Below are 16,649 nucleotides of genomic sequence, written 5' to 3' on the forward strand. Positions count from 1 at the left end.
TAAAATATTTCCTTAGCTCCCAGTACTACTCCCAGCTATTCTCTTGCTCATGGAACTGTTTAAGGTTCCTATTGCTGTGAAAAGACAGCATGACCATGGAAACTCTTTTTTTAATTTTATTTTTTATTGATTTATTGAGCTATACGTTTTTCTCTGCTCCTTCCCTGCCTCTCCCCTTCCCTTTAGTCCTCTCCCATGGTTCCCATGCTCCCAATTTACTCAGGAGATCTTGGCTTTTTCTACTTCCCAAACCGTGGAAACTCTTATAAAAGAAAACATTTAATTGGGTGGCTTACAGTTTTAGAGTTTAGTCCATTATCATCATGGTGGCACATGGCAGCTTGCAGGCAGACATGGTGCTGGAGCTGAGAGTTTTACATCTTAATATGCAGGCAACAGTAAGTGAACTGGCACGCTGGGTGTGGCTTGAACATATATGAGACCTCAAAGTTCACCTCCACAGTGACACACTTCTTCCAACAAGGCCACACCCACTCCAAAAAAGCTACACTTCCTAATAGTGCCACTCCATTTGGGGTCATTTTCTTTCACATCATCACAAGAATCCAGTATGCTGGAGTTCAGGAAATGCCAAGGTTTGCCAGTTTTAACTACAGCTCTGCTCAGGGGTTTGAGGCTTGTTCTAAAGAACTACACTTAAATCCACCTCCACCCGGGACCCACTGAGCTGTACCCTTTTACTTTCAGACTTTGCCACTCTGCATCTCTTCAACCCAAGTTTCTAAGTGAGAAGAGATTCACAAGACAAATGACCAATTATAAAAAACCAATATTAAGGAAGTGAAAGTTAAAATAACAATGAAATACCATTACAGCTACCAGAATGCCTAAAAACATAAAGGTCCTGCATCAGTGGTAGCAATATTGGTAGGTACAACCATTGTAAAAAAATACTTGGCATTTTCCTACCCCCTTCTCTGCCTCCAGTGCTGGGAATCAAACTTGGGCTTTACATGTTATCAAGCACTCTACTACTGAACTACATCCCAAACTCTATTTGACAGTTTCTACTAAAGCTAATGCGTAAATGCTCTGTTGCTTTATACACAACGGAAATGACTGTTTATGCTCACTAAAATATATATTCAGTAACACTACATCTATTGATGACTACATCTAGTCATAAAATCTGAAAAAGCCACAGGAAAATGAAAAAATTAATTATAGAATACTTACTTAGTTGAGTATTTGCTCAGCAATGTAAATGAGCCCTCACCTAGAATCATCAAATGCCACCATGAAGAAAATGACTTGAATCCATGACCTTGCATATACTAGGCAATTACTGTATTGCTAAGCCATATTTCTAGCACAGTTTTTTAAAATTTGACGCAGGTTCTCTCTCTCTCTCTCTCTCTCTCTCTCTCTCTCTCTCTCTCTCACACACACACACACACACACACACACACACACACACACAATCAATCAATCAATCAAGGCTTGAATTCATTTTGTAGTCCAAACTGCCCTCAGTATTTTTCCTAACCTCCAGTCCTCCATAGTGTCTCAGATTAAGGCCTGCCACTAGGCTTCTGCCCCCTATCTTTTCTTTCTGAGAGAGTCTTGCTATATTGCCCAGGCTGCCCTTGAACTTGTGATCTTCCTGCCTTAGCCTCCTAAGTGGCTAAATTATGTGTGCTGCATCATGTCTGCCTTCATAACCCTTTTAAATCTTAAAGAATATTTAGAAAAAAAAATTGAAGAGCACGTTTGCCCTTCTTCCCTCCTTTTTTCTTCTTGGATCCCAGAAGACAAGAGAGGTCCACACTGTCACCTCTGCTGGAGCTACCCCATGACAGTTGGGTCATGGTTCTCATTCTTGATGAGTCTACTCAAACGGCTGCCATCTGATTTAGAAAGAGTCTGAGCATGAAGTGGCAGGGTTTCTGTCAGCTCTGGAGGGACATATGCTTCATTAAGTTAGGAAAATGATCTTACTGGAGTGGACTGTTCACGACCATTCATCCAGTGAAAGATCATTCCAGCTCTTTGTATGCACTGTGCTATATAAAACAAATTATAAAACCTCCAAAAATTACTTAGGATCTTCTCTGGGAGTTTTACTGTTGATATTTACCCTATTACAAATTAAGATGGGCTGGGTAGTGGTGGCGCACACCTTTAATCCCAGCACTTGGATGGCAGAGGCAGGTGGATCTCAGTGAGTTCAAGGCCAGCCTGGTCTACAAAGCGAGTTCAAGGACAGCCATAACTGTTACACAGAGAAACCCTGTCTCAAAAAACCAATAAATAAATAAAAATAAGGTAGATCTTATACATAAAACATAAGAAGCCAGGCACTGTAACTCATTCCTATAATTCCAGCACTCAGAAAGGTGAGGTAAAATAGAAAAGCATTTAAATATTTAGTAAATAAAAAACTGTACTAAATTCTTTACCAATCAAAATAAATAACATTTTATATAAAAAACCTAAATTTTCCAAACTAAAACCATTTTTTTTTTAAAAGACAGGGTTTCCCTTTGTAGCCCTGGCTGTCCTGGAACTCCCTCTGCAGAAGAGGCTGATTTCAAGCTCAGAGATCCGCCTGCCTCTGCCCTCCAAGGGCTAGGATTAAAGGCATGTGCCATCTCTGCTTGGTAACTAAAAACAATTTAATAAAAATAGTGACTCCTTACAATTTTACATATCTTTTAAATGTCTGGCTTATTGGGCTGTGTCTTAGGGTTTCTATTGCTGTGAAGAGACACTATGACCACAGCCACTCTTATAAAGGAAACTCTTAATTGGGGTGGCTTGCTTACAGTTCCAGAGGTTTAGTCTGTTACCGTCATGGCGGGAGCATGGTGTTGCACAGACAGTAGCTAAGAGTCCCGTGTCTTGCAGGGAATAGGAAGTCACTTTGACAGTCACACTGAGGGAAGCTTGAGCAAAAGAGGCCTCAAAGCCACCCCCCCCCACAGTGACACACTTCCTCCAACAAGGCCACGCCATTCCCTTTGGAGGCCATTTTCTTTCAAACCACCACAGGCTGCTGTGTTCTCTTTTTGTTGTTTTTGATACAAGCTCTTTCCCTATAGACTAGGATATCCTTGAACTATTGAGCTCTTCCTGCCTCTGTCTCCCAAAAACTAGAGTTATAAGCGTGCACCACCACAGGCATCTTAGATTCCATTATTAGTGTCTATATTCGGTCTCTTGTAGAAAAAGAGGGTAAAAGTGGGAATTAATGCCAGACATAGTGACTCATGCCTGACTCATGAGGTAGAGGCAAAAGGACCAGAAGTTCAAGACCAGTTTCTACTACATAGTAAATTCAAGGCCATCCTGAGCTGCACTAGACCTTTCCTTAAAAAAACTAAAACTAAGACTGTAGAGATGGGTTAGTGGTTAAGAGCACTGGCTGCTCTTCGAGAAGACTGTGGTGTGTGCCCCTGTGTGTTGGTGCCTGCAGAGCCAGAAGCATTGGCTCCCTTTGAAGCTGGAGCTATAGGCAGTTGTGAGCTGTGTCATGTGGTGCTAGCAATTGAACATGCCCTCTACAAGAGCACTGTGCACTCTTAACTGCTGATTTATCTATCCATCCACCAGAATTAAAATTCCAACCAAGTGCTTTGTCTACCACTTTATGGTATTTTTTAAATTTACTATTTTTTTAATGTGTATGAGTATTTTGCCTGCATCTATGTATACCATATGTGTGCCTGGTGCTCAAGGAAACTAGAAGAGTGTGTTAGATTCCCTGGAACTGGAGTTACAGATGGTTGTGAGCTGTCGTGTGGGTGCTGGGAATTGAACCCAGGTTCTCTGGAAGAGCAGCCAGTGCTCTTAACCTTGCATCTCTCCAGCCCACGTTATGGTGTCTTGACTCCATACACAGACTCCAACTCACAGTTAGATGATTCAGTGACAGATATACTCCTGAAGAGACCAAGGAGGGCTGACAGACTGGCTGTATGACCAGGAGACTAAGCTGATGTGATAGGAGAGAAGAGTGTGCTGGGACTACCCCCCCCTAAAAAAAAAGCCTCCATTTGAATTCTGCTTGGCACTGTTGATTGTATGATCTTTTTGTTTTGTTTTTTTCGAGACAGGGTTTCTTTGTGTAGCTTTGGAGCATGTCCCGGAACTTGCTCTGTAGGGCAGACTGGCCTTGAACTCACAGAGATCCACCTGCCCCTGCCTCCTGAGTGCTGGGATTAAAGGCATGTGCCACCGCTGCCTGGCAACAGTGTGATCTTAAGTGGGCTGTTTTCTTCTTTGTGCTTACTTCTTTGTATATGAAATTCAGAGAATAATTATTGTCATGTCTTCCTACTGCAAGAATTGTAGAGCAGGTATGGACTCTTTGGGTTTTGAAGAATTGTACAGAGTACTGGAGAGGGTCTTAATGTCAATAGACAGACCCACTGTCTCTCTCCTCATAGGTTCGGGAGGCCTTGAGGAAAGCAGAGAAGGAGCTTGAATCACACAGCTCATGGTATGCTCCTGAGGCCCTGCAGAAGTGGCTGCAGCTGACACATGAAGTGGAGGTGCAGTACTACAACATCAAGAAGCAAAATGCCGAGAAGCAGCTGCTGGTGGCCAAGGAGGGGGTGAGGCCTGCTTTCCTGTTGGCCTCCTTTTGTCCTCTTCCCATCTTCCTGCCCTCTTCTTTTTATGCTCCCTCCCTCTGTTCTTTTCTACTCTACCTGTCCCTCCCTTTGAGTGAAGAGATACATTGGCAGTGTTTCCTTTCCTAGTGTACAATTTTCCAATTTTTGGAGGAGGTATTGAGTATTGGGTTCTCCCTCTTGTCTTCTGGGCATGATAAATCAAGTAGGGATGGGCAGAGGGCAGCTTTTTCAGTTTCCCCAGCTGCCACAGGAACAGAAGTTCTTCTGGGCTTGGGGCACTGGCACTGGACCCTTTACCTCTCAGCCAGTCCACCTGCTTTCTCCCCTTGCCTTACTTCACTTTTCTCTTTTCCTTGTTCTCTTCCTTTTCCTTGTGAAGCTTCAGTTGTGTTAGTGGGATGGGAACCCAGCTACAGGAAGGCCTTATGTTTTTCAACCATGAATCCAACTCTCTTTAAGCTGGGTTCTTCATCTTTGCAGGCTGAGAAAATAAAAAAGAAGAGAAACACACTGTTTGGTACCTTCCATGTGGCCCACAGCTCTTCTCTGGATGATGTGGATCATAAGATCTTAACTGCTAAGTAAGTAGCACCAGTTATCAGCTTCACAATGATCATCTTAGAGATTGACCCCAGTTCCATCTTCTCATGATGGGGTAACATCTCTGATCTCCTGCCCAAGCCCTGATGCAGCTCCCACTTTGCTCTGAAGTTTATGTATTGTGGTTTTTAATCATATATGTCTATACCCCATGTGTTCCTCTGAAAAGTGACCTTGTTCTCGTTGGGGCTGCCACATGGCCCGTACCTGCAGTTTTCTTTCATCTGTCTTTAGGCAAGCACTAAGCGAGGTGACAGCAGCACTGAGGGAGCGCCTGCACCGGTGGCAGCAGATTGAGATCCTCTGTGGCTTCCAGATTGTCAATAATCCTGGCATCCACTCCTTGGTGGCTGCCCTCAACATAGACCCCAGCTGGATGGGTAGTACTCGCCCTAACCCCGCCCACTTCATCATGACTGACGACGTGGATGACATGGATGAGGAGATTGTGTCACCCTTGTCCATGCAGTGTAGGTGACCTCTGTGTAGGAATGAGAGAGATAGCATTTGGTGTCTAAGATGAGAAGTCTGTTGCCTCTGCTGTGCTTGTACAACAGTTGGGGAAGCTAACCAGAAAAGAAGTCAGCTCCTATCATTGGTTAATAAAACAATTCACATTATGATATTTCTTTATAACTGTCCTTTTAATATTTTCCCCTTGCTATATGCCTTCTCTGTCCTGTGTCTGTGTCTTTTTCTTTCTTCTGTTTTTGTTTGTTTAGTCCTCCTTTTTCTTCCTCCACTATTTATCTTTATGAAAAAATAATCTTCTTTAGAGACTTTTTATTCATAGTATAAAATAATATTAATTTGGACTGTGTTTATTTATTTCACTTTGTTTCTTATTCTTAATTACTAAAACAAGTGAATAGAATGATGTCTCTTTTCTTTACCTTTCTGTGTGAGAATGTCTCCAAACCAGGAGGCATTCTTGCCCAGGAGGGAACTCCTGTACAAGTATGTCTGGCTACCTACCGAGTGTGGACTCCTCCTATCCCCATCTTTATTCTGGTTCTTTATTATTTCTTCTTTCCCCCAAAGGTGACAAGAGCTTAGTAGAGCTCAGCCTAAAGGGACAGTATTCTGTGGGAATTCTATAGTGATTCCCCTTCTGGTCTACAGCTGAATTTTTTATTTGAATGGGAGATTATTTAGCTAAATGAATTAGGCATATCTATGGTAAAGGTGTTATCGTGGGTCCATACTTCCCAGTGCAGAGGAATTTGGGCTGCTTTAGGTTTTCAGGAGGCCATATAATTCCCTGCCTCTCTTGAAGTCCAGGTCCTTTGATCAGGCCAAATTATATTTCAGACAAAATTTATTTGTAAATGTCCTTTTTAATGTGCTGATTCTGGAACTTGCTGTTTAGTCCAAGCTAGCCTTGAATTTCTGATAATCCTCTTGATTTCCACCCCACCAAGTGTTGGGATTATAAAAACGTAGGACTCGGGAGGCAGAGGCAGGCGGATCTCTGAGTTCGAGGCCAGCCTGGTCTACAAGAGCTAGTTCCAGGACAGGCTCTAGAAACTACAGGGAAACCCTGTCTCGAAAAACCAAAAAAAAAAAAAAACAAAAAAAAAAACAAACGTAGGACTGTGAATTTTTTCAGTAGTACATTAAGGCCAAGCCTCTTTGTATCCTTGATTTGGTAATTGTTTTGTTTTGGTTGTTTTGAGACAGGATCTCACTATGTAGCTCTGGCTGGCCCGAACTCTGATCAACAAATCATGTTGGCCTCAAACTCAAGAGATCTACCTGCCCCTGTCCCCCAAGACTTAAAGATTTGTGCCAGCACACTTGGCTTGATCCGATATCTTGTTAGTTCTTTAGCCAAAGGCCTAACAAGGTTTGGGTCACTATTAGGCAAGTCTGGATCCTAACTTATTGATCTAAAGATTCCTGTGCTCTTTAGGTTAGGAGGAACCTTTGGTAGTTCCGAAGGTTCTGTTCTCTACTCATTCCCTGTCCCCAGCCCTTCCTGTATCCCATTGATAGACAGGCCAAAACCCTTTATAAATCAGATTCTCTTCTCCTTTTGGCCTGGCTGTTGACCCTAGATGCTGCCTGGCTGATGGGGCGTAGGTTCAGTGACCGCTCTCTCTGCTCTACATCCGCCGGCTCGGATGATCAGTCCCTCTGGAAATACCCGGGTTTGAGGAGCCCCTTTGGGGCTTTTGTTTTTCCGACTTTTGGAACTAAACCGACACTCCTATCCAATGGGCCCCTTCTCTTGCCTGCCTCACACCCCTGCCTGCTCCCCATGTTCCCTCAGCACTATCCCTACTAACTGAAGGGAGGGGTTCGGGGGTGATGAGAATCAGCCTGCTCAACTGAGGACTGGAGAGAAGACATCTATAGTGATGGAAGGCTTAGGCCTTTCCCCTCAGCCCAGCCACAGATGTCCTAGTGGACCTTCTTCCAGCTGGGCCGGAGTGAAAGGAAAGGAAAGAACATGCCTCTCTTTTCTTTTTCATGTTCTTCCCTTGTCTCCCAGTTTCTACTCCCCACCCTCTTCCTTTCCTATTATGGGTTTCTTTCTCTTCAAGCATTTCATGCTTTGAAAGTTACCAGCTGTATAAGCCCTGCTGCCTACCTTTCCACACTGTGGAATTGTGTTCTCTCCATGGGTTGGCCCCATAAAACTTTGCCGCCCTAATAACCTCTGACTTTCTCCAACTTAAGGAGTAAGGAGTAAGGTTTTTGTTTTTGTTTTTGAAGTTGTAGCTGGGATTGAACCTAAAGACATGCTTTGGCACATCCCTAGGTTACTGGTGCCCAGGTCAGGGTGATAATTATCCTACAAGAGCCTGGTTTGCAGCACTGATCCAGGAACTAGGTCATGGTCATTTATGTATGTATTAGAGGAAATTTGGAAAGTAAAAAAAAAAAAACATGAATAATAGCATTTTTAAAAGGCGTTCACGCCGGGTGTGGTGGTGCATGCCTCTAATCCCAGCACTCAGGAGGCAGAAGCAGCACTTATGAGGCAGAGTTTGAGGCAAGCCTGGTCTACAAAGTGAGTTCTGGGATTGCCAGGGGTACACAGAGAAACCCTGTCTTCAAAAACAAAAAAGGTGTTTATTGTCTCACCATAGCTGAATACTTTTTCTTGATTTTTTTTAATCAATTTAAGAGAAGATTTTATTTTTATTTGAAATTATGTGCATATGTATGTGTCTTGAATTTGGGTTTGTATACATAAATGCAGTATCCACAGAGCCAGATGAGGACATTGGATCCCTGGAGCTAGAGTTACAGGTTCTTGTGAATTGCTCAAAGTAGGTTCTGGGAACCAAACTTGAACCATCTGCAAGAGCAGAACATACAGTTAGCAGATAGGACATCTCTCCTTTCTTCTCTTATGAATTTTTTAAAGGTGGCTAAAATATTTATTGAGTGCAATGACCTGTGTAGGTTTTTTGGGGTGCTTGAAAGTCTCAGAGCAACCCCACAGGATTCTACAGATGTGGGTTAAATGAGAATGTAAGTGGTTTAGGGTTGCAGTTAGAAGTAGAAAGGCTTGGGTTCAAACTCTAGTGTTTTGTATTCCAAAGTTCAAGGCTATTTCATAAAAATTTATATCCTTCTTTGTCCCTTTAAAGCTTTTGATGTTTGTTTTCTGAAAGTGAGTCTTATTATACAGCCCAGCTAATCTCTAGTTCACTTTATAGTCTGCTGGCTTCTAACTGCTAACTCTGCTGCCTTGGCCTGTCAGGTGCTGAGGTTAGTTATGTCCTACCACCTCCAGCTCCAGGAACTTTAATAAGTATCTTCCATGTTCTTAAACATTTTCATAAGCGGGGGCTGGAGGGATGCCTCAGTGGTTAAGAGCACTGGCTGCTTTTCCAGAGTTCCTGAGTTCTATTCCCAGCAACCACATGGTGGCTCACAACCATCTGGTGCTTTCTTCTGGCCTGCAGGCATACATGTAGGCAGAATACTGTATACATAATAAATAAATAAATCTTCAAAAAATTTTTATAGCATCACTTTTGATGTCTCTGCTGTCTCCCAGCAAATAGATTTGCTCTCATTTTTCAGTCATTTCATCTTTATGTATACTTCTATGCAACTATTAATAACAATCCAACAAACATGTTTGTGTATAAGTCCTTGTCTGTGTTGTGAATTACTTACTGAGGCTGGTTAAAAAGAAAAGGCTGGTTCTTGCTGCTCTCCCGGACCTTGCTCCAAGTCCCTATCCTGTACTGCCCTGCCTGTGTCCTCCCATTAACTGCCTTGCTACTTCCCTTTATAGTGACATTGGCCTCAGGTCTCCTTCCACTGGAATTACCACTAAAACTGACCCCTCCTCTATAATTTCCCATCCTTTCAGGTCCCATAGTGGGAGGTTTCTGGGAGGTGGTGTCCTTCTCCCTAGATTGGGTATCAAAGGTCCAGAGAGGTATCAAGCAGGCATATCTTTATGGGTACCTGCTTGCCTGCATCCAACCTGTATTGGCCAGTCCTTATACTCTCTTTACTCTCCTTGCAGCTCCCAGCCTGCAGAGCAGTGTTCGGCAGCGCCTGACGGAGCCACAACATGGCCTGGGATCTCAGAGGTTGGTAGAGGGCGAGGCTGGCCACTTCTTGACAAGCCGGGTATCTCTGCGGCGAATGCGTAGCCTTTCATCTGGACAGTCTTTCAGTTCTGAAGGCCACGGGACCAGCCCTCCATCTGCCTCTGCTTCTTCTTCCTGCTCCTCTTCCAATACCACCATCGCCACCACCACCTCCACCACCACCACCACCACCACCACCATCAACACCGTCCATGTTCACCCTGTTTATTATCATCACAGCACTTCCTATTTCCTCCAGATGGATCCCTACCCTGACCCAACCCCTTCTGACAACACCGCTGTGATGTCTGGGCATTCAGAGAGCTTGGGGTATCAGCTATCTCTCTTCTCTTTCTTCCTTCCCTTTATACTGCTTTTACCTTGGCCTCTGCCTGCTGCCTGCTGCTTGTTGACTTCAGGGAGGTGTGGTGAGGAATCTTCCCCCTTGTCCTTTCCTTTCTCAGTTCTGCATTTCTTTATTAAGGTCAGCTTAATTTCCTACACCTGTCTTCCCTTTGCTGTTTGGGGTTTTCTGACTCTAAAAATGAGAACCGGTCCTCTTCCCTCATGATCCTATAACACTTGTTTAAATTATGCACTTTCAGATCAGTTTTCTCATTTCCTTTACTCTTTAAACAGATGTACTGTGTTAGGTTCTTTCATGGATGATAAGATGAAATCCCAGTAATCATGACATATAGTTTTATCTGGGAATGATACACATGTCAATTATGAGCCGATTTTATAAGTGCTCTGGGGTACTGAGGAAGGAGGAATGACTAACAGTGTGTATCTAGGTGGAATGTGTCACAAAAGAGATGACATTGGTGGTGAAGCCCTGTTCATAAAGAAAGGAATAGTGTTCTAGCTTGAGGAGTGTTCAATTTCGTAGAGAAATTGAAGTGTAAGAACATATTATATAATTGTAATGAAAATATTGCGTATGTGTTGGAGAGAAGCAGTAGTAGATGAGGTCAGAATGATGAAAAGTTCAGAAAGGCTAAGGATTTAGTCTTTATCTCTTAAGAAGTGGAGCATAAAGGGTTTCTAGATGAAACTGAATTGGTTGTACTTCTATTTTAAAGGACGTGGGATAATTACAAGTGTTTGCTGCCAAGCCTGATGACCTGACTTTGAACCCAAAAGTCCACATGATAGAATGAAGGAACCAATCCCTGGAAGTGGTCCTCTGACCTCCACATCTGTGCCATATGTGTGTGCTTGTGTGCACATACACAAAATAAATATATGTAATAAAATACAAATTAAAATCTTTCCATTTTAGAAATAACATTGTAGTGGCTTGTACGCAGGTAGGAAAGAGAAGACTAAGGAACTCTGAGGCACTGCAGCATACCACTGGGGAAGAGCTGGGTCTCAGCATGGCAAGGTAGTTTACTTATAACTGACTAGAGATGCAGAAAGAAGTGTCTATTTTGACTGAGTAAATGAGCACAGCCTTCATGGAATTACATTACAGGAGAAGAGATACAGATTTGAAAATTTGGGGCAAGAAAAGTTAGGCAGGTATTGAAATACTTACTTATTAGAGTAGGAAGTTAAGGCTCTGAAAGGGCAATTTTCCCCAGGTCGCAGAGATAATTAGGGTAGAGCACAGACTAGAACTTGAATGTTCTTTTGCAAGGTTTCAGTAAGTGACACAGAAAAGAGTTGAAAGTTTCTCCTCAGCCTGATCTGGTAGCTCATTAACTTTCCCTGCTAATATGTCAAAATGTTAGGCCAAGATTGGAGGTAGTCGCCTTGACCTTGTATGGGACAAGCTTAGGGGACCCCAAGAAAGACTCGCCTTCAGAAGTCCATCTCATCACTGAAATTGTGGCTATGTCCAGTCCTGGCTGTCGAGCTGCAGCCTGCTTACTCTGTTGATTTCTTGGGTCTGGCCTAACTGTGGCTATCCCTCTCTCTACCTCTGCTTCATGAACCTTTGGATAATTATCCTTGAGGGCTGTTCTTTTGCTTCCACAAAGAAACTGCCCTTAAGGATTATTGCTTAGCAGAGCTGCCCATCTTCACTCTCATCTTCATTTTCATCTGAAAGTGTGGGAAGAGAGACTGTTCCTCCTCATACCCATGGAGAAGACTGGAATGGGTTGGGGAATCTAGGGGTTGCTGTAATTTCATGCTCCAAGGTCTAAGCTGAGGGCAATTGGGAGGAAGGGTGGGTAGTACCTGCATTCACCTGGCCTGTTCACTGCTTAATTTTCTTTTGCACCATGCACCAGAGGATCATCTCTAAAGGCAAACAGGCTCTCTAGTAAGGTTAGTAGCTTGGGATGGGAGTCCAAGGCAGCCTAGCCTTTGGGGAGGGATAACTCTGGCCTCAAAGGTCTCAGAAGTTCAGGGAGGGAAGGTGAGCTTACCTTAATGGACTTTTCCCCTCTTATATATACTAAGGCTTTCTCCTAGGTTCTTATCCTTCTGTGGGATTCTTATCATTTAATTGATGAGGGAGGCATGGAAGGATGAGGATTGAGAGCACGTTCCAGACTGTGGGTCAGGAAAAATGAGACTGAGAGGTCCAAACCTTTTTTTATCTTTTCCTTAGTGTTATAAAGGTAGAAATTGATAGGATTCTTACTTTCTTAGCTTAAAAGAGCCACCATTTTTAGTGTGCTTCTCAGAACGTCTTGACACTTTCTAGGTGGTTTTTGTTTATGGGGGAGGATTGTTATGTGCTTAGAGAAACAAGGACACTTTTTTTATTGCTTAAGATATAGTCCTGGCTGGCCTCAAACTTGCTATGTGCTAAGGGTACTCTTGACTCCTGATCCTCAGTCTCTGCTTCCCAATTGCTGAGAGTATAGGTGTGTGGTACCACACCAGCTTTTTGTTTAATTTATTTTGTTTTTGAAACATGGTTTTCCTATATACCCTAGCCATTCATCCTGGAACTTACTATGTATGTACAGAAGGCTTGTTTTGGATTTGGGGTAGTTCTCCTGCCTTAGCCCTCCAAGTACTAGGATTACAGATGTGCACTTGGTGAAGACACATTTAGATAAAAGCACACATTTAGATAAAAGTGTCAGATATATAAAGCCAAATAGGAGACTGACTGTTTATGGAGAGTAGACTATGTGGCCGAAGCAGTATTTGTAGTAGTAGAATGGGTACTGGCATTGTTTTCCTTCCACCTGTAAATAGGAAGGTGCTGACCCTTGGGATTGCTGCCCAGTTGTTTCCTGAGAGAGAAACAAAAAATAGCTACGAGCCAACCCCTTACTTTTGCCTGTTTCAGAAGACTGGTGCCCTTCCTAACCTTTGACCCCTGACTTCCTTCTTACCTATTTCCTATTTAGTATTTCCTCTCCTACTCTTCTATCTCAGATCTTTATACCTTCCCTTTGGCCCTCTCCTCTGCCTCTGTTGTGGGATCTCAGGCCTCTAGGAAAGTGAAGGAGAATTCAAGATTGACAGGGTAATCCTAATATTCACCCCTTTGTTGTAGAAGCAGGAGCAGTGGCATCTGAGATTGGCTCATGGCCTTCCCCGGGCTCACCAAGCCCTTAAAGGGTTTTTAGTCCCTGAACTAGACTCAGAGTATATGTCCAGTATTCAGATCTGCAAAGAAGACCTCTTATAACTGGTCCTATATTGACCTTCCAGGTTGGCTGGCTCTATTGCCTTTCTTCTACAATACTTTGCAGTTTCTAAGTGCTTTGTTAACATTTTTTTTTGTTCCTCCAGTCTTGTAAGGTAATTAGTTTGATACCATCTTCACTGGGCAAAAATTGAGGCTCAGCAAAGTTTGATGACTTAATCTAACTAAGATCACAGAAGGGTTCAGAGCTCTTCTCAAGCCCTGTACCTTAAAGGCCAATGTTCTATCTTCCTATGCCTCTCTAAATTCTCCCTGTCAGCAGAACTCTGACAAATCCCACACTTCCTGCTTTGATTTGAACTCTGCAGAACTTGTCCATGGCCTCCTTTAAATCCTGTGAGAGGGTAGGAAGAGGTAACATCTTGGCCTTTGAGATGAATGAGAGATTGTTTGCTAGGCTGTTCTAACTTCTCCCCAGCCTTGGTCAGGCCTGCTGACTGCATGTGTCCTGTTCTTTGAAGCCTGGCCTAGACTGCATGTATCCCAGGTGTGATAGAATTAAGTGGGGGGAGGAAGGCATGGGAAATGGTGATTCAGAGCAACATGATGCTTCTATGGTAGCTTAGGATTGAGTCCTAATAAACTTTACCAGACATGGGAAGGTGGATTATTTAAGAGGATGCCTATGGAATTTGAGCCTATGGTTTCTATCAGTGTAGGACCTTGGTGTTCAGCCAATGTAAAGCTGTTTCCCTGACAATGATGGTATATAATAACATATGTTTTTATTTTTTTCTGTCTCTTTTCATCATTGTTCCCTTTCTCCTGTTTCTACCCACTTTGTCTCTTCCATAATCCTACTTTTCCTCTCTTTTTCTTCTCCTCTTCCCATTTCCCTATATTCTATGTTCCTTTTTCCTCTCTGTCCAATATCTTACAGGGATTTGACCCATTCCGATTCGGAGTCCTCCCTCCACATGAGTGACCGCCAGCGTGTGGCTCCCAAGCCTCCTCAGATGGGCCGTGCTGCAGATGAGGCTCTCAGTGCCATGCCTTCCAATGGCAGCCATCGGCTGATTGAGGGGGTCCATCCAGGATCTTTGGTGGAGAAACTGCCTGACAGCCCTGCTCTGGCCAAGAAGGCATTACTGGCGCTGAACCACGGCCTAGACAAGGCCCACAGCCTGATGGAGCTGAACCCTTCAGGCCCACCTGGTAGCTCCCCACTTTTGGATTCTTCCCATTCTTACAGCCCTAGTTCCCCAGACCCAGACACACCATCACCAGTTGGGGACAGCCGAACCCTGCAAGGTAGCCGAAACACACGGATTCCCCACTTGGCTGGCAAGAAGGCTGTGGCTGAGGAGGATAATGGTTCTATTGGTGAGGAGACAGACTCTAGCCCAGGCAGGAAGAAGTTTCCCCTCAAAATTTTTAAGAAGCCTCTTAAGAAGTAGGCAGGATAGAATGGCAGTGTTGAGAAAGCCTGTCCTTCCCTGGGTCTTCTGCCTTCCCCCCTTCCTTTCTTTGAGCTATCTGGCCCCTGGAGTGGGGCACGGAGGGGCTGGCCCGGGGTTCTGGGCACTGTACATACCTGCCCCACTCATCCTTGATCCTTCATCATTATTTATTAATTGACCACCATGGCCAGCCTGCCCTGAAACCCTTCCTTCCAACCATGGCTGCTGTCACACCCTCTCCACTCCACTGCATGTCTTAGTGCCGTCCCCTTAGCGTCCCAGCTCCACCATCTCTGCTGTCCCAGTTTTGAGGTTTGGTTTTTGTTTCTGTTTCCTGCTTTCAAGCTCCTCTTCCCCGTTACTCCCCAACTTTCCTAGCAGTTGTGGGGAAGATAGGAGGAGTAACTTCTGACACCTGTACCTCAGATCTCTTCATCCTACTCATCATCGTTCTGCTTATCCCAGACTGGGCCAAGGTCCCAATCTCTGGGGTTTGTTCTGTGGAAGTGTGATAGGTTGGAGGGAACCTCATCCTGGAGCTCATTTGGATCTCCGGGGCTCCATTCAGGGAATGAACCAACTCCCAGGGAACAAGTCACCAGTTTTGAGGAGAGGCCAGGCTTATGTTATTGGGGAGAGGCTTCTCTTAGGTCGAGGATGAGTAGATGCCAAAGCTGTGGGCTATAAGGCACTTGCCATTTCTCTCTTGCCCTGCCCACTTCTGCCTTCCTCTTACCTCTGCTCCCCTATATTGCAGGAGTGTATCTCTTACGAGGTGCTGCCTTGAAGCTCCTCAAACATCAGTACTGCTGGGGCTCAGGACAACTGACTTCCCTGGCTATGGGAGCCACAGTCATGACACAGGGCTCTTGTGGAGCCCTTGGCAAGGATATTGTATTTGAACCAAAAGACAAACAGTTTTAAAGTAAATAAAGTAAAATAAATCTCCTGAATTTCCCAAGTGCCTGCACAGCATCCTCCCTTGTCAGACTCCATTTTCATGTTACTGCATAGCCTGGACCAGAGGCTCAAAACGGACACAACTGTTTTGGGGAGGGGGTGGTGAAGGAAGACAGTATCTGTATGTGAAGGCTGCTGTGTGACCACTTCTCGCTCACGCCTCCCATCTTCCAGACAACTCTCTTCTTTACCTGTTTTTGCTATGGCTGTAAAGGTATTTTTCCCTCTGCCCCTTTGCCATGCCTTTACCCTGAGATCCTAATTTGGGCCTGGGTTGGGTGCAGCTGGGGCTGGTCTTAGGCGGGTGCTAGGCTAGAGACTGCCTTGTAGCCCCCTGGACACCCTCACATGGGTTTTTCTGTGTTATTTCATAAGATTCTTTGAAGTCCAATAAAGCATGTAGGAGATTTTAACCTCTGCTGGCTGTTACTCTCTCGTTGTGTTCTCTCTGGCTTAGCAAAAAGGATGAAGGGCTGGTGAAATAGCCCACTGGGTTAGGGCACTTGACATTAAGCCTTACAGACCTGAATTTCATCCCTGGGACCCACATGGTTGAAGGACAGAACCAAATCTGGAAGTTCTGTACTTTAATTTCTACACATGAGCCATGGTGTGCACGCACAGGCAGGGACACATAAAATACATTCCCATTCTTCCCCTTCCTGAGACAGGGTTTTTCTGAGTAGCCATGGCTGTCCTGGGACTTGCTCTTTAGACCAGGCTGACATCAAACTCAGAGATGTGTCTGTATTTGCTTCCCTGGCATAAAGGCATTCACATAAAAAGGATAAAGACACTATTCTTCATTTGCCAGGGTGAATGAAGCTCTAGTGCACATACCCGGAAGCCCTCTGGCTGAGAGATACCTAATAAAATACAGAATACCTAGGTAAATTTGAGTTTCAAG

At 44.2% G+C, this 16,649-nt stretch overlaps 1 protein-coding gene across 2 annotated transcripts in view; it reads left to right on the forward strand.

Annotated features, from left to right (window-relative positions):
* The window catches only part of Stim1 (stromal interaction molecule 1), a 191,299-nt gene extending 175,144 nt beyond the window's left edge, over positions 1-16,155 (forward strand). The window contains exons 8-13 of one of the 2 annotated variants that reach the window (XM_038329554.2): positions 4,410-4,577; positions 5,079-5,179; positions 5,433-5,668; positions 7,256-7,348; positions 9,694-9,760; positions 14,263-16,155. In XM_038329554.2, the coding sequence (XP_038185482.1) occupies positions 4,410-4,577; positions 5,079-5,179; positions 5,433-5,668; positions 7,256-7,348; positions 9,694-9,760; positions 14,263-14,779 (1,182 nt within the window). In that variant the 3' untranslated portion in view covers positions 14,780-16,155. The remainder of the gene's footprint in view (positions 1-4,409; positions 4,578-5,078; positions 5,180-5,432; positions 5,669-7,255; positions 7,349-9,693; positions 9,761-14,262) is intronic. The other variant, XM_038329563.2, reaches the window with a different exon arrangement.
* The last annotated feature ends 494 nt before the right edge of the window (positions 16,156-16,649 follow it).

This window comes from Arvicola amphibius, chromosome 1 (assembly GCF_903992535.2).
Source record: "Arvicola amphibius chromosome 1, mArvAmp1.2, whole genome shotgun sequence".
NCBI lineage: Eukaryota > Metazoa > Chordata > Mammalia > Rodentia > Cricetidae > Arvicola > Arvicola amphibius.